At 37.0% G+C, this 21632-nt stretch overlaps 1 protein-coding gene across 2 annotated transcripts in view; it reads left to right on the plus strand.

The window, feature by feature from the left end:
* The window catches only part of TBC1D32 (TBC1 domain family member 32), a 207492-nt gene that overhangs the window by 127410 nt on the left and 58450 nt on the right, over window positions 1-21632 (plus strand). For both annotated transcript variants that reach the window (XM_024996951.2, XM_024996952.2), the window contains 3 exons: window positions 587-695; window positions 1557-1653; window positions 18899-19024. In XM_024996951.2, the coding sequence (XP_024852719.1) occupies window positions 587-695; window positions 1557-1653; window positions 18899-19024 (332 nt within the window). The remainder of the gene's footprint in view (window positions 1-586; window positions 696-1556; window positions 1654-18898; window positions 19025-21632) is intronic.

Consider the following 21632-nt stretch of genomic DNA (forward strand, 5'->3'; position numbering starts at 1 on the left):
ATTCATTGAAAAGACTGATGCTGAAGTTGAAGCTCCAATACTTTGGCCACCTGATGCAAAGAGCTGATTCACTGGAAAGGACCCTGATGCTGGGAAAGATGGAAGGCAAAACGAGAAGGGAACAGCAGAGAATGAGATGGTTAGATATCATCACTGACTTGATGGACATGAATTTAAGTAAACTCTGGAACTTAGTGGAGGACAGAGGAGCCTGGGGTGCTACAGTCCATGGAGACACAAAAAGTCAAACACGACTTAGCAACTGAGTAACAACAACTAGAACTGAAGGGAACATTGACTAAAAATGTGGTAAAGTTGTTGTGGAAGTACTGCCTGTCTTCATGTCATTTCTTTTTGACATATAGCATTTGTTAAGAAAATATTCTTCATATCATTCATTTCATTATATCAATTATATCTCCAATTCTTTGCTCCTTAGGTCGGAAAGCTCTAGGATAAAGTGAATGTATCTCTCCCTTTTCTATAGAAACTATATTGCTTTTTTCCTTATGCATTGCACTGACATGATCTTAAAATTAAATCATATTTAATTAAGGCAGTAACAATTGGTATGTTTATTTTTCAGGGAGTTTATAATTGATAGCTTATCAGTAGAGAGAAATCATGTTCTTGTTAGAATAAATCTTATTGGTGGGCCAATGGAACGAATTTTGCCTCCAAGGTTACTGGAGAAGGTAAGTGGAGTAAAGGGAGGGGAGAATGTTTTTCGAATGCATTTTGAAGCAAGGTAGCCAACTCAAATGACAGTTAGGATACAAGTAAACAGTTCCTAATGAAAATAGTATTTTTCATGACAAGATGTCACAAGTGGTAGTTTCTGTTGCAGAGTAGGATATTATTTTATTAAAAACTTGTCATTTTCCTTGTGTGTCTTTGAATTTTTTTCACTTTTAAAAACTTTCTCCTTCATGATACTTAATTTTTATTAAAGTGAAGTGAAGTGAAGTCTCTCAGTTGTGTCCAACTCTTTGCGACCCCATGGACTATAGCCTACCAGGCTCCGCTGTCCATGGGATTTTCCAGGCAATAGTACTGGAGTGGGTTGCCATTTCATTCTCCAGGGGATCCTCCTGACCCAGGGATCAAACCTGGGTCTCCCCCATTGTAGACAGACGCTTTACTGTTTGAGCCACATGGCTAATTTTGTTGAATTGCATTGACAATATTGAGTACCTCTTTTTTCATCAGTATCCATACAGTTTGGTTTTCTCTGGAAGGGTTTTTTGTTATTGTACTAAGGGCACTTGTTTTGACTCTTCACACCAAGAATGGTGAGGTCGAAATGATTACAGCGCAAGAGAAATAGCTTTGTGAGCAATCTGTTTATAGAATTATCAAATTGGTCTTCAGTATTTAATGTTTCTATATTTTATTTTAGTTAGTATCCATTAGAATGTTGAATTATAAGATAGCTTTTGGTTATATTACAACTCTAGAATTTATGAAACAAAAGCTAATTTAAATGTCACTTCAAAAAGTCTTAAAATTTGATATTAAACTACTTCCTAAAGTCATCTGTCTTGCTTCTTTTTTAGGGTGATGAACCATATCCTTGGCCAATGTTTTCATCATACCCTTTACCAAACTGCTATTTGTCAGACTCTGTTACAAGAAGTACTGATCTAAAACAAGGTAAAGTATTTATTTTCAAGTGCCATGTTTTAGTGCTTTTTTTATACTTTGAAAAAAAGACAAAGTAATTTGAAGACATTAATACTATTTTTCTTTCAGTTTGTACATGTGGATAGATTTATGTCTATTCCTTTGTAAGTTTTCCTTATTTCACATATTCTTTACTAAACTAATATTTATATGATGCTGAATAATTCTTATCAGAACCTTTTTTTGCTTTTTTTAAAAGGGGAATTAGTGATTTTCAATGAATTAATTCTAGATATGTAGAAGTAGCCCACCAGGCTTCTCTGTTTCTGCGCATTCTCCAAGCAAGAGTACTAGAGTGGGTTGCCATGCCCTCCTCAGAACTTTATTCAACAGATTAATTTTTTTTTATACTTGTGCCACATGTAACTCCTGTATGCTCAAGAATTGAAATAGAAATGTTATATAAATATAGTAAATAAAAAAATTTTAAATGTCAGCTATTCATGACCTTTTAGAGAACAGTCAAGTAATTAGACAATTGTATAGTATTACAGTGTGATAGGAACTAAGTAGAAAATGTGTAGCCTGCTAGGATAGTTCATAAAGCAGATGCTCTTCCAAAGAACATTAAGTTTAATGTAAGACATGAGGTAGGTGTTTTCTGGGTATTAAAAGAGCATTTTTGACAGGGACCAACAGTGAGACTAAAAGGAGAAAATTGAATTAAGAAGTATAAGTAGTTCAAGGATGTGTGAAATATGATATGTGAGGACAAGCGTGACCAGAGATAAGACTTAGGTAAGCCAAGTTTAATCATAAGGCCTAGATACCTCAAGTTCAGGTGTTTAGACCTTATCATAAGAGCAATAAAAAAATCAAGCAGTTTTTAGACTTGAGAATTCTAAGATGAAATATGAAGATATTAAACCATTAATTTGAAAAGTTAACTTTTGATATTAACATGATCTTTGCATTACCGTCACACTTGCATTGGAAAAAAAATAACGTATATAATTGATTTCACTGGGTTAGGTTCCACAGTTATTATTGACAAGTAAGACATTTTTCTTCTTTCATAAAGCCATTTACCTTTCCCTATGTTTACTTACCTTAAATCAATTAATAGAGGCCATCAACTGTTAAACATTTTAATTTCTTTCCAGTGTTTAATATATAGACTATGTGTCTCACAGTTGCACAGAGGCAAACATTCTATTTTTTTTTTTTTTCTCTCTCTAGAGGATAGGGAAAGAGAACTCGAGGGAATTTTAAAAGCTTTTAATATTGTCTTTTACAATTTTGCCTCTGTGTTTTTCTGTTTGACCTAATTCACAGATGTGGGGTTAAGGTTAAGTATTTTTTAAGAAAAGACCCTTGAAAGAATATCGTTTTGGACTCTTCACACTGACTTGCATCTCTCAGTGAACCCAATCTTTTACTCTTATGTTTTTCTATGCTACTTTCAGTCTTTTAGCCAGTCTTAAATATTCTGACATTCTTTCTTTAGGTTTCATTATTTACTCATCTACTCATTCCTTTATTCAACATGGTTTGTGAGTGCTGATTATCAGTTACTTCACTAAGCCCTGGAGATAAGATGAGGTGTTAACACATGGTCTGTTCTCCCTGCTCCAACCCTTCAACCCTTTTCCTTGTCTGGAAATAACATTGGTATCTTTGCTAAGTTTCACTTGGAAACAAATATATCTTTTCTTTTGAACAGCAAATTGACTCATTATCCATCTTATTTTGTGACTGCCATATTAGGTAATTTGTTTCTTCAAAGTAGTTTGATAAAAAATATGCTTTATTTGAAACTGACCAAGGCAGACAAATCAGAAAATAAGATTAAATTGATAGTTCCCTGAGAAGCTCAGAGGACTATAACTTTATTCCCTGTTCTACTCTTATAAGTGATTTAGAAAGGGGAGTAATAATAGCTTCTCTCTCTAGCCCAGAAGATCACTTGCAGAACGGTTATTAACCTCTAGTGAGCCCACAGTGCTTCCAGGCAGCCACACGGTGTGTCCCCAGTTCAGGGCACTCTCCTAGTCTCCTAGATGACTTAGTTTCAAATCTTCTCATTCATCGACCCTTCCTCACCTCTTCCCAATCTTTCTGTCAGATAACTGTTTTCCTTTTTTTCCCCCCAAACTGAGGAAATAGAAGCTATCAGCTTCCATATACTCTTGATACATATTGGCTGACTCAGCTACATCTGTACCAATTTAGGTTTTGCATTACTATGAATGAAACTGCAAATATTGCTTAAAAAGGCCAGGTTCTTCAGTTGTGCAATACATTCCATCCTCTTTATCAGCAAAGATATTGCTTCTAACAGTTCTTCCGTTTTCCTTATTGTTTCTTCATGGGATTATGGGGTTAGGGGATGGGAGCTTGGTAGAGCTTTCCACTGTAGCTTTTCCATAAGCCAACCAGCATGCTATTAATTTTTCTATATTTAAAATATCTTCTTTTGAACTTACTTTCCCTCTCTACAATTCCATTTCTGTCCTCCCACTGCAAAATTCCTTCAAGGAATTGTCTAATTTTAGTATTGTAGTTATTCTCTTTCCGTGTTCTCTTGAATCCATCCACTTGAAAGCTAATCAGGCTTTCACCCCTGCCATTCTACCAGGGTTAAATCAGTGGGTCAGATCTCAGTACTCATCCTGTTACATTTAGCATTATCACTTAACATGTTTGATGCCTCTGCTTTTTGAAACATTTTCTTATTTGGCTTTCAGAAAGTACATTATCTGATTATTCCCCCCACCCCCTTGAATTTCTAGCAAATACTTCATCTTTGTCAGATCTTTCAGGTCTCTCCAAACTCTAAACTTTGGAGTGCCCCTCAGTTCTCAGTTGTCTTTTTGTGTGTGTGTGTGCATATTCTTTTGGGGATTTCATTTAGTCTTATGACTAAAATACTGTCCAATATACACAGATTTATATCTTTAACCTGTGTCTCTAGTTGACTCTGTACTCATATCTGTTCTTTGCTAGGGTGGTTAGTAAATATATCAAATATATCAAATTTAACAACTCTGAGATAAACTTCTGATACTCTTTCAAAATCTATTCCTTTGGTACATTTCCTCATTTTAGAAATGACAACTTTGTGCTTCCATTTCTTTAGGCAATAAAGGTGAAAACTTTTTTTGACTCTTTTTCTCTTCATAACCCACATTTGTGAGTGAGTGAAATCGCTGTCATGTCTGACTCTTTGCAACCTCATGGACTGTAGCCCTCCAGGATCCTCCATCCATGGGATTTTCCAGAATATCCATGGGATATTTCCATCCATGGGAATATCCAAAATCCTCCATCCATGGGAATTTCCAAAATATCCATGGGATATTTCCAAGAATACTGGAATGGGTTGCCATTTCCTTCTGCAGGGGATCTTCCTGACCCAGGGATCAAACTCAGGTCTCCCACATTGCAGGCTGACTCTTTACTGGCTGAGCCATTTCTGTCGCAAATGCTCTTGATTCTCCATATCTCAAACAAAACCACTTTTCATTCATCCACTACTCACTCTCATCTCTCACTGTACTGTTTTAGTAACCTGTTCAGTTTGTTAACACAGAAGCAAGAGTAATGCTGTTGAAATGTGGTTGGATTATTTTTACTCCTCTAACTAAAACCCTCTAATGACTTCCCTATAATCTACAAGGCCCAATTCCTGTCACATGTCCTATTTTAGTTTAATACAATTTCAAGTCTCTTTATTTAATTTCATATTTTCCCACCGTACTGGGCAGCAACTTCTAGTTACCTTTCTGTTAGTGCTTAGAACCCAAGTGTTTGAATAAGACATTATTCTCAATTTTACAGCAATACTTAATACTTCCTACTAATGGTGGTCCTGACATTACTGTGATTCTGTTAAGCAGGACAGAATGATCTAGCCAGTCAGTGGATAGCCCAAGAGATACCACAGGAAGGGATTTTACATAGATACATTTTGAGTCAAATATGAATCATACTTATGTCATTCTGATATTGCAGATGTTTCACTGACCTTATACTTACAGAAGAACAGCAGAAAATGGGAGAGGATATCAGAAGCATGTCCAAATTTCGAAAGTACCTAAGGGAGTATACTGATAATGTCCCGGTAACCTCTGTGAGAATAATGGAGCCAGACATATTTCTAGCAGATTAGAACTAAGTTGAAAGTAATGTTCCTCGTCAAACACTATTCAATAAGTTGAACATAAATTATGCATTTAAGCTAGTAATTATGCATTTAAGCTGTTTAAGCTAGTAATACTTTAAGATACAAAGAGCTGTTTTAAAGGCAAGAGTTCATATACTTGCCATTTTGCTTTTTCAATTTGGAGGTAATGATTCACTGATTCTGATAGGTGTTGTTTTAGTCATTTGCACTGCAGTACTTTGAGATATCATATCATTGTTGTGGAAAAAAATCACTTTAGCTGTGTGCACATGCTGACATTCACCTAATTTGTCTCCCAACTTTTAGATTTATCCTCCTTGCTACAGTTAGCATTTCCTCATCTGTTAAATTGCCTCTTGTTAGTTGCTTGGCATCAGTGTTAGTTATTAGATGATTTATTTTCATCTGTAAATAAGAATCTTGAGGCACCATTTGGTTCAGTTATTTTTCTTTATACACATTTTTAGGGTCACCATATTAAAATGTAAAAGCCTTTAAAAAACTGATAAGTATTATTTATGTACATATGTCACATATGTGGTAATCATAAATCAACTTAAATGGAAATTTTTCTTCCAAAATATCATCTCTCTGTTATCTGAGAGTTGAGAAAAGTAGGAAGAAATGTGTTAGTATAGTAACTTATCGTTCCTGTGTAGAAGATAAGAAAGAGGGAAGGGAAGTTGGAGAAAGAATTGAGCAGTGGTTAAAACCAAATGCCAGTTAGCATGTCAGTGAACTCCTAGAGATTAACTCATGATTCCTTTCCTATATGAAACAGAAAGACTGAGACACCTAAGGAAAAGACACCTAAGGAAAATTCCAATCCCACAGAAAGGCAATGCTAAAGAATGCTCAAACTACTGCACAATTGCACTCATCTCGCGCGCTAGTAAAGTAATGCTCAAATTTCTCCAAGTCAGGCTTCAGCAATACGTGAACTGTGAACTTCCAGATGTTCAAGCTGGTTTTAGAAAAGGCAGAGGAACCAGAGATCAAATTGCCAACATCTGCTGGATCATCAAAAAAGCAAGAGTTCCAGAAAAACATCTATTTCTGCTTTACTAACTAAGCCAAAGCCTTTGCCTGTGTGGATCACAATAAACTGTGGAAAATTCTGAAAGAGATGGGAATACCAGACCACCTGACCTGCCTCTTGAGACACCTATATGTAGGTCAGGAGGCAACAGTTAGAACTGGACATGGAACAACAGACTGGTCCAAATAGGAAAAGGAGTACGTCAAGGCTGTATATTGTCACCCTGCTTATTTAACTTCTATGCAGAGTACATCATGAGAAATGCTGGGATGGAAAAAGCACAAGCTGGAATCAAGATTGCCGGGAGAAATGTCAATCACCTCAGATATGCAGATGACACCACCCTTATGGCAGAAAGTGAAGAGGAACTAAAAAGCCTCTTGATGAAAGTGAAAGAGGAGAGTGAAAAAGTTGGCTTAAAGCTCAACATTCAGAAAACGAAGATCATGGCATCTGGCCCCATCACTTCATGGGAAATAGATGGGGAAACAGTGGGAAGTGTCAGACTTTATTTTTTGGGCTCCAAAATCACTGCAGATGGTGATTGCAACCATGAAATTAAAAGACGCTTACTCCTTCGGAGGAAAGTTATGACCAACCTAGGTAGCATATTCAAAAGCAGAGACATTACTTTGTCAACAAAGGTCTGTCTAGACAAGGCTATGGTTTTTCCTGTGGTCATGTATGGATGTGAGAGTTGGACTGTGAAGAAGGCTGAGTGCCGAAAAATTGATGCTTTTGAACTGTGGTGCTGGAGAAGACTCTTGCAAGTCCCTTGGACTGCAAGGAGATCCAACCAGTCCATCCTAAAGGAGATCAGTCCTGGGTATTCATTGGAAGGACTGATGCTGAAGCTGAAACTCTAATACTTTGGCTACCTGATGTGAAGAGTTGACTCATTGGAAAAGACCCTGATGCTTGGAGGGGTTGGGGGCAGGAAGAGAAGGGGACGACAGAGGATGAGATGGCTGGATGGCATCACCGACTCGATGCACATGAATTTGGGTGAACTCTGGGAGTTGGTGGACAGGGAGGCCTGGCATGCTGCGATTCATGGGATCACAAAGAGTCGGACATGACTGAGTGACTGAACTGAACTGAAGCTAAAATTAGGTTTCCCAGGAGTTATTAATTACATCACTAATCAGAGAGTGTGCTCTTCAGTGTTCTATTTTGGTGTGTTCAGGATGGGGACTTCTTTCTTTTAGGAGGAAGGGAAATTCAGTACTTCCATACTGAGAAATAAAAATGCCTTGAGTTGGGTAGCACACTCTGGTCATTGGAAAGACATAACTTAATAAAATGAGAAACAAGCTCTTTTACTTCCCTTTCTAGCATCTTCCATTCACTTTATTTTTTATTTTATAAAGTTTATTCAGGCTGAATTATAAAAAACAGCAATCTAATTCATGCCTATATCCTATCTACCTTATTACTGTAGAATTTCCATCTTTATCAAGAAATCACTCAGAAATACATTTACTTTGTTGGGGCGGATATCTTCAAAGTAGAAAATATGTTGTTTTGTCATGGGCTTTATGTTTCTCATATCCCTAACAGGGCCAGCAGAAGCATAGCATCGATTCACAAGGTCATTGATGGCCAGGCTGTTGGGAGTGATTGCTTTTATTTGATCTTAGAAATTCAAATAGCTAGTCATTGAAAGCCTCAAGCATATTAGTAACTCCTGATGCAAGTAAACTTATGAATGTTCTGAAGTAAAAATGAGCTTAAGAGAAAAAGAAGAATAGGATGACTTATAATAGCAACTACATTTTAATAAAAGAATGAAAATTGCCAAATTAACAAATGAGTAGGTTGGATTGCTTTTATTTCTAGTCTGATAAGTTATGTAAGATTTAGGATTACTGCTCTTCCTCCAATCAACCAAAAATAGAATCCCATGAGAAAAACAAAGTGCTTTGAAAAATAATATGTACTACATAAAATATAATGCAGCATGATGACAGGTATTGTTTGTTCTGATTTTGAAAGTCTTTGTATTATGTCTTACACATATAGTTAGACTATAAATATTTTTTGGTGATGAATTCTCCTTTTTATCAAATATTTATCTAGGCTTTTATGTCAAGTTAGGCACTTTCTCATTTTTTTTTTCTTTCTGTATTGTTTCTACCCTTGGAATTAAAATTTATTTTCTGCAGATAAAAGGTAAATGGCTTTTGTTTGGCATCATCCTGTTAACTGAGAGAATAGGAAAATATGATTATGGATCCTTTCCAATGTCATAAATCTTGAGCTGTAGTTGTTGAGATACTTAGTTTAAAAATCAGAGTAAGTGTTTTCTTTTGAATTGTAAAACTCTTCATGTACTTCTTGATGTTTGAAACAAACATCAGTAGCAACTAGCAGAAATAAATCACCTGCTAGTTTAGGTGCAAGTGATAAGGGAGAACTAATTGCTCTTTTTTAAAAAATGCTTCACTGATACCTCCTATAGTACATGGTTAATTATCACATATTAAAATGAAAAGTGATATGATAATTCTAAAGTGAAGTATAATCTGTATAAAATATAGATGTCATATGTTTAAGAACTCACAGTTCAAACCAAATAGTGTAAGAATTTAGATACTCTCACGTTTAGAAATGTAGGGAGAACTAATATAGAGAATTTAAGCATCTTTTCAGTTACTTGGAGACTACTCCGGAGTCTTTCCTTAAATATTGTAAATATTAAGAATAAAGTGGCATAGCTATATTAATCTACATGGAAGAAGAAAAGATAAGCAAAAACACAAATTGGAAGCAAATATTTCACAGATAAGCTTCAGTCTAATAGATGGGTGACTTTCCAAATTAAGCCTAGGAATCTGTTGCAAGTTAATTTATTAAATCTTCCATTTATTTTGTTTCTTTTATAGCAGCTGTTTGTGATACTCTGTATGAAATGGGCATTCATAAAGAAGTATTAAAAGTTTTTTGCATAGATTTTCTTTGCATTTATATTGAGGTTACATTTTTCTTGTCCTTGAAATGGAGGTTCTTTCTTTTTACATTATCTGTGATGATAAGTATAATCTTTCCTTCTATATAGTAATCTTTTGAGAAACCAATTATACAATATCATCAAGTATGAAAAGATTATAGTACTTACCGTAGCAAAGAATTTCAGGGTTTAGATATGAACTATTATCAGTTGTAATTGAATTTTGTAAACATGAAACTTGATGTTTCCTATTTTCCTCAGTGGTAGTAAGTGGGTTGGGTAAAAAGTGCTTATTGCCAGAGAGAACTGTCCTGTGCACTGAACAATTTTTTTTAGCAGCTTTCATGGTCTCTGCTCACTAGATACGCATAGAAGTCTCTATTTGCACCCACCCCTCCCAGCCAGGAATGTCTGTAGACATTACTGAAAGACAGGGAGCAAAACTTAGCCCATTTGAGAACTATAGCTGTAGATTTGCTTTTGCATTCTAGCACTTCATACAGATAGACTCACGTAAGATACTTTATTTGTGCTTGATTTCTTTAAGCATAATGAGTTGAAGATTCATCTAGTTTGTTACATGTACCATTTGTGTGTACCATTTTACTCAGGAGGATTCCAGTATAGATTAACTACAGTTTGAATTAATATCACTTTTTGTTTATATTTTCTTAGAATTCTTAAAAACAACTGCATTAAAATTTTTACCTGGTAATTGTATCACCAAGGTCCTTTCTGTGTCTTTATATTTATTGATTCAACTACAGGTTAGTAATTTTTAATTGAATATTCAGCATTACTAATTTTACATAGTTAAGTGCTAGATTTTGTTTTCTTTAAAGATTAGTGGACATTTTGGGCCATGCAGTCAAGTTATTTGTGAAATCAGTTTGATCATTCAGGGCTTTCATTTTTTTTGTTAGGGTGAGTGTAAAGTTGTCTTTGTGTGTATGTGTGTGCTTAGTCGCTCAGTTGTATCTGACTATGTATGACCCCATGGACTGTTGTCCACCAGGCTTCTCTGCTCATGGAATTCTCCAGGCAAGAATACTGGAATGGGTTGCCATTTCCTACTCTGGGGGATATTCCCAACCCAAGGATCAAACCCACGTCTCCTGCATTGGCAAACAGTCTTTACCAGTGCACCACCTGGGCAGCCCCGTGTCTTTACTTTAAGGCTAATTTAACTCTTTTACAAAAGTTTGGCTCTTTTGGTCTGTAGAACTCTGTAGTTGAGGAGGACTCTTCATAATCTTTCTGTAACTTGGACATCTCCTCACCATATGTATACTCTGAGAATTGTTCATGTTCTCTGCCCAGTCTTGTGGAGCTTCTCTTCATCTGCACAGCCAATTCTTTGCAACTACCTTGACAAAAACTTACACAGATTTCTGGAGTTCTTTCTTTCTTCTTCCTCTTCCACAAATTTTAGTCTCCTCAGTCTCTCTGCAGTGTGACTTCTGTCTCTTTAACTCAATGCCCCACTTCCTGCATATGATGTTGAAAGTAATTCTAGAAAAAACCAGGGCCCAGTTGTAAAGGTACCTTGTTAGTTTCCCTTTTCTCAGACATAATAGTCCTATACTGCCTATTGTTGACCAGTGTCTGAAAACAGTGTTTTGATGTATTTTAACCATTTCTTGAGTTATTTATGGCAGGAAGGCAAGTATATTTCCAGTTTCTCCATCATGACCAGAAACAAAACTATGGTTTTTAAATTTTTTATGTGACTATAAACAAAGAAATTTTGGTAAACATTAAAATTTTATGTATCGTTCAGGTTTGTTCTACTCCCAAAATCACTGATTTAGAATTGTTGTGTTCCTATGATACCATTCCTGTAATTCCATTTCTCCTTGCCTCATTAGGGCTTTTGCTAGAGTAAAGTTACTGGCCTCTCTTTGGACTTCCTCACTAATTAAGCACTAAGGTAGGAAGGAAAAATGTTTGATAGGTGAATTTTGCAGAAGGAATGAAAAATCTTGAATTAGACTACTTAAAGGCTGTATTTCCAAGTTAGCCTATCTTTTTATTAATTTTTATTTAAACCAGTTTTTTTTTTTTTCAGTTAGCGTTATACTCAGCTTTCCTAACAAGAGCAATCAGGAGAGACCTTTGGTTGTCTCATTACTGTCTGTGATTGAATATATTTTTTCAGTGCAGGGGAGAGATTTGTTAAGTCCATGTGGTAGGAGATCCAAGTTAAGGTGCTTAATTTAGCTGTTATGGTACTAGCACTGATACTTTGAACTCCATTTATCTCCTGCTGTCTGCTTTTCATTTGGTTCCAGATTTGGAGGGAGGAAATAAAGGAATTGTTTTCCTCAAGCTTGTTAACATTACAGATACAAATTTTCAGTAAACATATCAAATCACTAAATATTATTAGCTGTGATATATTCACATTGAAGAGCTCACATTCCCACTGAGAGCCGGGGGAAACCATAACTAGAAGTTATGAGGATACAAAGTTATCTCTCTAGGAGTCTTCTAGGCAGTCTATCTCCAGCTCAGCATTTGTTAATTGCCTCAAATCAAATTTCCAGGTACTAAATTGGGACTTTCAGCCTTTCTCCCAGTTGGTAGGTGCAGATGCATAACACATTTACTGCTTCAGGACTGTTTACAGTCTAGTGGCTGTGCTCTTTTCCTTGGATGGAGATGCGAGAGCAAAATAGAATAGCAAATGTGAAAGGAAAGTGACAGGAGAGCAAGAAGAGGGTGTGAGCAGGAGGGAAGAAGAAAAGACAACAGGATTTTTAAATAGCAAGTAATTTACAAAAGAGCTTTATGGACATTTACGCCTTGAGGGATGGTGGTGGTTATGAAAGACAGGGTCTTTCATGGATAGAAAGAACTGACACAGAAAGAAACAAAGATGAAAAACTGCTTTTGTCTTTTCAGTCATGTACCACTAGTGATTTTTTATAGAAGTATAACTGACTCTTACATGTTATATTAGTTTCAGGTTTACAACATAGTGCTTCAGTATTTTTATAGATAACCCAAGTAAGACGGTAGGTGTTGCGAGAGGGCATAAGAGGGCAGACGCACTGAAAACATAATCACAGAAAAATATCCAGTCTGATCACACAGACCACAGCCTTGTCTAACTCAATGTTACCCATGCCGTGTGGGGCCACCTAAGATGGGAGGATCATGGTGGAGAGATCTGACAGAATGTGGTCCACTGGAGAAGGGAATGACAAACCACTTCAGTATTCTTGCCTTGAGAAACCCATGAACAGTCTGAAAAGGCAAAATGATAGGATACTGAAAGATGAACTCCCCAGGTCGGTAGGTGCCCAATATGCTACTGGAGATCAGTAGAGAAATAACTCCAGAAAGAATGAAGGGATGGAGCCAAAACAAAAACAATACCCAGTTGTGAATGTGACTGGTGATAGAAGCAAAGTCCAATGCTGTAAAGAGCACTATTGCATAGGAACCTGGAATGTCAGGTCCATGAATCAAGGCAAATTGGAAGTGGTCAAACAGGAGATGGCAAGAGTGAACATCGACATTCCTAGGAATCAGCGAACTAAAATGGACTGGAATGGGTGAATCTAACTCAGATGACCGTTATATCTACTACTGCTGGCAGGAATCCCTTAGAAGAACTGGAGTAGCCATCATGGTCAACAAAAGAGTCCGAAATGCAGTACTTGGATGCAATCTCAAAAACAACAGAATGATCTCTGTTCGTTTCCAAGGCAAACCATTCAATATCACGGTGATCCAAGCCTATGCCCTAACCAGTAATGCTGAGGAAGCTGAAGTTGAATGGTTCTATGAAGACCTACAAGACCTTTTAGAACTAACACCCAAAAAAGATGTCCTTTTCATTATAGGGAACTGGAATGCAAAAGTAGGAAGTCAAGAAACACCTGGAGTAACAGGCAAATTTGGCCTTGGAATACAGAATGAAGCAGGGCAAAGGCTAATAGAGTTTTGCCAAGAGAACGCACTGGTCATAGCAAACACCCTCTTCCAACAACACAAGAGAAGACTCTACACATGGACATCACCAGATGGTCAACACTGAAATCAGATTGATTATATTCTTAGCAGCCAACGATGGAGAAGCTCTATACAGTCAGCAAAAACAAGACCGGGAGCTGACTGTGGCTCAGATCATGAACTCCTTATTGCCAAATTTAGACTTAAATTGAAGAAAGTAGGGAAAACCACTAGACCATTCAGGTCTGACCTAAATCAAATCCCTTATATTTATACAGTGGAAGTGAGAAGTAGATTTAAGGGACTAGATCTAATAGAGTGCCTGATGAACTATGGATGGAGATTTATGACACTGTACAGGAGACAGGAATCAAGACCATCTCCAAGAAAAAGAAATGCAAAAAAGCAAAATGGCTGTATGAGGAGGCCTTACAAATACCCGTGAAAAGAAGAGAAACGAAAAGCAAAGGAGAAAAAGATATAAGCATCTGAATGCAGAGTTCCAAAGAATAGCAAAGAGAGATAAGAAAGCCTTCCTCAGCAATCAATGCAAAGAAATAGAGGAAAACAACAGAACAGGAAAGACTAGAGATCTCTCCAAGAAAATTAGAGATACCAAGGGAACATTTCATGCAAAGATGGGCTCGATAAAGGACAGAAATGGTATGGACCTAACAGAAGCAGAAGATATTAAGAAGAGGAGGCAAGAATACACAGAACTGTACAAAAAAGATCTTCACAACCCAGATAATCACGATGGTGTGATCACTGACCTAGAGCCAGACATCCTGGAATGTGAAGTCAAGTGGGCCTTAGAAAGCATCACTACAAACAAAGCTAGTGGAGGTGATGGAATTCTAGTTGAGCTATTTCAAATCCTGAAAGATGATGCTGTGAAAGTGCTGCACTCAATATGCCAGAAAATTTGGAAAACTCAGCAGTGGCCACAGGACTGGAAAAGGTCAGTTTTCATTTCAATCCCAAAGAAAGGCAATACCAAAGAATGCTCAAACTACAACACAATTGCACTCATCTCACACGCTAGTAAAATAATGCTCAAAATTCTCCAAGCCAGTCTTCAGCAGTACATGAACCGTGAACTTCCAGATGTGCAAGCTGGTTTTAGAAAAGGCAGAGGAACTAGAGATCAAATTGCCAACATCTGCTGGATCATGGAAAAAGCAAGAGAGTTCCAAAAAAACATCTATTTCTGCTTTATTGACTATGCCAAAGCCTTTGACTGTGTGGGTCACAATAAAGTGTGTAAAATTCTGAAAGAGATGGGAATACCAGACCACCTGATCTGCCTCTTGAGAAATTTGTATGCAGGTCAGGAAGCAACGGTCAGAACTGGACATGGAACAGACTGGTTCCAAATAGGAAAAGGAGTTCTTCAAGGCTGTATATTGTCACCCTCCTTATTTAACTTATATGCAGAGTACATCATGAAAAATGCTGGGCTGGAAGAAGCACAAGCTGGAATCAAGATTGCTGGGAGAAATATCAATAACCTCAGACATGCAGATGACACCACCCTTATGGCAGAAAGTGAAGAGGAACTAAAAAGCCTCTTGATGAAAGTGAAAGAGGAGAGTGAAAAAGTTCGCCTAAAGCTCAACATTTTGAAAACTAAGGTCATGGCATCTGGTCCCATCACTTCATGGGAAATAGATGGGGAAACAGTGGAAACAGTGTCAGACTTTGTTCCAAAATCACTGTAGATGGTGATTGCAGCCATGAAATTAAAAGACGCTTACTCCTTGGAAGGAAAGTTATGACCAACCTAGGTAGCATATTAAAAAGCAGAGACATTACTTTGCCAACAAAGGTTTGTCTAGTCAAGGCTGTTGTTTTTCTATTGGTCATGTATGGATGTGAGAGTTGGACTGTGAAGACAGCTAAGTGCCGAAGAATTGATGCTTTTCAATTGTGATGTTGGAGAAGACTCTTGCGAGTCCCTTGGACTGCAAGGACATCCAACCAGTCCATTCTAAAGGAGATGATCTTGGGTGTTCATTGGAAGGACTGATGCTAAAGCTGAAATTCCAATACTTTGGCCACCTCATGTAAAGAGTTGACTCATTGGAAAAGACTCTGATGCTGGGAGGGATTGGGAGCAGGAGGAGAAGGGGACGACAGAGGATGAGATGGCTGGATGGCGTCACCGACTCGATGGACATGAGTTCGAGTGAACTCCGGGAGCTGGTGATGGACAGGGAGGCCTGGCGTCCTGCAATTCATGGGTTCGCAAAGAGTTGGACACGATTGAGCGACTGAACTAACTGAACTGAACTGATACTCCATATAGGACCTCCTTGGTGGCTCAGATGGTAAAGCGTCTGTCTACAGTGCTTGAAACCCAGGTTCGATCCCTGGGTAGGGAAGATCCCTGGAGACATATAAAGTTTTTTTTATAAGATCAAGACTGCATTCTGTGTGCTATAATTATATCCTTGTATCTTACTTTATACTTATGGAGTGGGGCTAGATAGGTAAAGGGGATTAAGAGGTACAAATAATTAGTGAATCTTAGTAGATTCTGGATAGTTTGTTCTTGGGGAATAAATAATGTAGATATTCTAAATGGAAAGTATAAAAATTCCATTTAATGCTGTTCAGTTGTCTTTTACCTAACATATCAAGATGCATTTAACATTAATACTCTGCTGTTAAAATAATTTCCAACAAAATTATCAGCTATGATATTTCTTGTTTAAAGGTTTTGAGTTTTTATTAAAAATAATAATTTTCTCCTTTGACTAAATCAGTTTCATTTTTCTCTAGATATCGCCTCTGATTGAGGCCACTTATGGAATATTATAGGATCATTTTGTTCTTGATATTTAAAGAGAATATGTTAGATTACTACTAAGTATCAGAATTATACATTCTTCCAACAGAACAGTTCTTTCTGGTTTATATGTATATTTATGAGTGTGCATATATTTGATACATTTGTATACTCATGTGCATGCATGCTAAATCACTTCATTCATGTCCAACTCTTTGCAACCCCATGTGCTATAGCCCACCAAGCTCCTCTGTCCATGGGATTCTCCATGAAAGAACACTGGAGTGGGTTGCCATTTCCTTCTCCAGGAGGTCTTCTCAACCGAGGGATTGAACCCACATCTGTTATGTCTCCTGCATTTGCAGGTGGATTCTTTACCACCAGTGCCCCCTGGGAAGCCCCTTGTATATTCATAATGTTTGTACAAAAGAATATTTCTGTAGTTTTGATATGAGAAGGCTTTTCTGGTGACCTAAGTGTCAAATGTGAAAATACTTACGTGAATTATGATTTGTACAATCAATCATATAATTTTGTATATGATAACCATGAGGATTGAGTGAGGATATGTAGCTGCTTTTTTAGGGCTAAATAAAACCAGCTTAGATCATTGGAATGATATGTATTAATATATATTGATTATACTCAGTTATACTCCTGTCTGTTTATGCACAAATACACACACATGTAAGTTTTATGAGGGCCAGTGACCTTGTCTGTCTAGATTGTTATAGCCATATAGGAATTCCATGCATGTTTATTGAATGTGTTTTTACAAAAATTAGATGGAAAAATAAAATAGCTTAGTATGGTAAAAAGTTTAATTTTTTAAAAATTCTTAAGAATAAGGACTTACTTTCTTTATTATAATTGTATTCATTTCAAAGGACCAGGAGTTGGTTGAAATCCTCTTTAATATTAAGTTGAATACTGATATTTTCTTGGTGGAATTCATTAGCCCTTTGCTGCTGCTGCTAAGTTGCTTCAGTCGTGTCCGACTCTGTGCGACCCCAGAGATGGCAGCCCACCAGGCTCTGCCATCCCTGGGATTCTCCAGGCAAGAACACTGGAGTGGGTTGCCATTTCCTTCTCCAGTGCATGAAAGTGAAAAGTGAAAGTGAAGTCACTCAGTCGTGTCCAACTCTAGCGATCCCATGGACTGCAGCCCACCAGGCTCCTCCGTCCATGGGATTTTCCATTAGCCCCTTAGGTGGCTATATTTTGTAGTGTTCCAAACCATGTCTTTGGGCAGAAGCAATCAGGACTTTGACTTTATATGTGGAAAATGTTCTTGTTCCTCTTTCCTCAAAATCTCCTTCAAGGAAAGTGGTAAAGTGTATGAGTTCATGTGACTGTCTATCCCCCAACCCTCTGCTCTTCTACAAAGAAATTATTTTTTTCCTCCCCTTTGAATTTTTACATATATGTGTGAGTAAATAGTATATATGCTTATATGTATACATACTTATATATCCTTTTTAAATGACACCTAAATCTTCAATATATTTATAGATGTTTTCTAATGAAAAATCTGATGGGAATACAATTAAAATGGAAGATGGAAAAATCTCATGAGAATAAAAGGAAAAGAAAATTAATATTGCCATATTCATAAAATTGCTAAGAAAGAAGAAAAGTTATATTTTAGCAATAGGTGCTCTTTTACCGAGACTTACCAGGTAACTCAGTGGTAAAAGAATCCACCTGCCAGTGCAAGAGACATAGGAGACATTAGTTCCATGCCTGGGTCAGGAAAACCCTGGAGGAGGCAGTGGCAACTTGTCCCAGTATTCTTGCGTGGAGAATCCCATGGACAGAGGAGCCTGGTGGGCCGCAGTCCAAAGGGTTGCAAAGAGTTGAACTAAGCACGTGCATGCATGCTTTTTCAGCATGATTCATTTTCAGCATAGTTTTTTTTCTTTTACCAAAAAGAGGAAATAAATAACTGAGTAAAGATTGTCTACATTTATGCTTTCTTTTTGCTTTAAAGAAATGAATAAAACTGCACCTGAATGTACATGAAGAATTAGTATAATGTTTATATCAGTCTCTGTAGTGAAATCTTTCAAGCTTTGCACTGTGTATTAAATCAAATACTCAGTAATGAATAATATTTGTGTAAGAAAGAGTAATAGTTATAAATCAGTCCATTTTATGAGTTTTTGATAAACATGGTGATAGTAGTTTGATGGTGTAAGATATAATTACAGAAAAATGTCTGTTTCCTTTTGAAACCCATATAAAATACTTTTTCTGGAACTTATAACTGTTTACATTATTAGCATTAATACTTGTTTTTAAGTGTATCTAACATGTTTTGTTAAAATAATATAACATCTTTCTTATTAGACAATGATCTTGGCAAACTTTTATTGCGCTTCAAAATGTCTGATAAACAAACTGCATGGATAGAAAACTGCCGAAGACAATTCTGCAAAATAATGAAGGCCAAACCCGATATAATCAGTGGAGGTGGTGAGTATTTTTTAATTTTTGTGGGCTTTTTTTGGCTTGAAAAGTTTATTAACAGAAACTGTGGTTTCCTGAAGACTAATACTGGCATATCTAGAATACATAACATTAGTTCCAGAAGTCCATTGGCTTCTGGGAAATCTGTGATCCTAGAGAACAGAAATTAAAATTTGAGAAACTATGTGATTTTTTTAAAAATACTATCTCAGAGGTCTTGTTAAGCTAAATCTACCTTGCCTAGATAATAGTTTGCTTGATTTCAGCAGCTTTCACCTGACTATACTATACTGTTTTGGAACTTTATTGAATGTTTTGACATATTTTGAAACTCTGCCACATCTATCCAAATAAATTTAGTGACTCCTAAGGAGATTTGGTGGATGGTGTAGGGTTGAGGGGCATGGGGTGAGGGGATAGGTATGTTTTCTAGATGAGTAAGCAACTTGTTTTATACTCAGATTTTATATGTGTGCTTGGTTTTGTAAACTCACCTTGTTTTAATTAACATTATCTTGAATAAAGATACTGCAACAAATAAGTTTTAATGTCAATATAAGCTAGATTTCTTGAAAGCTGTAATTTAAAAATAATTGTCCTATTTATCAGTCATGCTTTATGGTTCTTATGTTTGTATTAGATGCTATAAAATTAAAAATGGGAAATAAAAATAAGTTTATATTTTGTTGGAGAAATTATATTTTTAGGGCAAGAAAATCAAACATTATTCTCCAAAATTGTAGTGTAAAATGAGCAGTTCAACTGTTTTAGACCCTCCCAAATACCTTAAAAATTGCTATTAGAAATGTGTGTGTGTATATATATATATATGTTTATCTCTGGTTGCATAACAGAAAATACTTAAAATAGGTTTTGCAAATGCCAAAAGGTACAGAACAAAATGAGAAAACAGCAGCTTGGTATATTATTTAAACACAGTAACTAAAGCTACTGTTTTCTCATTTTGTTCTGTACCTTTTGGCATTTGCAAAACCTATTTTAAGTATTTTCTGTTATGCAACCAGAGATAAACATATATATATATATATATATATATATATATCTAATAGCCATTTTTAAGGTCTTTGGGAGGGTCTAAAACAGTTGAACTGCTCATTTTACAGTAAAATTCTGGAGAATAATTGCACTCGTCTCACACGCTAGTAAAGTAATGCTCAAAATTCTCCAAGCCAGGCTTCAGCAATACGTGAACCGTGAACTTCCAGATGTTCAAGCTGGTTTTAGAAAAGGCAGAGGAACCAGAGATCAAATTGCCAACATCCGCTGGATCATCGAAAAAGCAAGAGTTCCAGAAAAACATCTATTTCTGCTTTATTGACTGTGCCAAAGCCTTTGACTGTGTGGATCACAATAAACTGTGGAAAATTCTGAAAGAGATGGGAATACCACACCACCTGACCTGCCTCTTGAGAAACCTATACGCAGGTTAGGAAGCAACAGTTAGAACTGGACATGGAACAACAGACTGGTTCCAAATAGGAAAAGGAGTACGTCAAGGCTGTGTATTGTCACCCTGCTTATTTAACTTATATGCAGAGTACATCATGAGAAATGCTGGGTTGGAAGAAGCACAAGCTATAATCAAGATTGCCAGGAGATGCAGATGACACCATCCTTATGGCAGAAAGTGAAAGAGCCTCTTGATGAAAGTGAAAGTGGAGAGTGAAAAAGTTGGCTTAAAGCTCAACATTCAGAAAACCAAGGTCATGGCATCTGGTCCCATCACTTCATGGCAAATAGATGGGGAAACAGTGGAAACGGTGACCGACTTTATTTTTGGGGGCTCCCAAATCACTGCAGATGGTGACTACAGCCATGAAGTTAAAAGATGCTTGCTCCTTGGAAGGAAACCTAGACCAACCTAGACAGCATATTAAAAAGCAGAGATATCACTTTGCCAACAAAGGTCCATCTAGTCAAGGCTATGGTTTTTCCAGTAGTCATGTATGAATTTGAGAGTTGGACTATAAAGAAAGCTGACCGCCAAAAATTGATGCTTTTGAACTGTGGTGTTAGAGAAGACTCTTGAGAGTCCCTTGGACTGCAAGGGGTTCCAACCAGTCCATCCTAAAGGAGATCAGTCCTGGGTGTTCATTGGAAGGAATGATGCTGAAGCTGAAACTCCAGTACTTTGGCCACCTCATGCGAAGGGTTGACTCACTGGAAAAGACTCTGATGCTTGGAGGGATTGGGGGCAGGAGGAGAAGGGGACGACAGAGGATGAGATGGCTGGATGGCATCACCGATTCGATGGACATGGGTTTGGGTGGACTCCGGGAGTTGGTGATGGACAGGGAGGCATGGCATGCTGCGCTCCATGGGGTTACAGAGTCAGGTATGACTGAGCGACTGAACTGAACTGAACTGAAAGGTATAGTTTTCTAAATTCCTTTCTTACAGGGATAGTGACAAGACAAAAGAGAAATCACCTCTTCAGTTCTATTCACAACTCTGAAGAAACAGGATAAAGGAGCAGAACATTATCATTAAAACTGTGTTCTGTTTGGAATCTTGGGACACCTCCCACAAGTCTTGGTCTTAATTATACATTACTCTGATACTGTGTCCATCATTAGATTTTGAGCTACTTTTA

This window comes from Bos taurus, chromosome 9 (genome assembly GCF_002263795.3).
Source record: "Bos taurus isolate L1 Dominette 01449 registration number 42190680 breed Hereford chromosome 9, ARS-UCD2.0, whole genome shotgun sequence".
NCBI classification, from domain to species: domain Eukaryota; kingdom Metazoa; phylum Chordata; class Mammalia; order Artiodactyla; family Bovidae; genus Bos; species Bos taurus.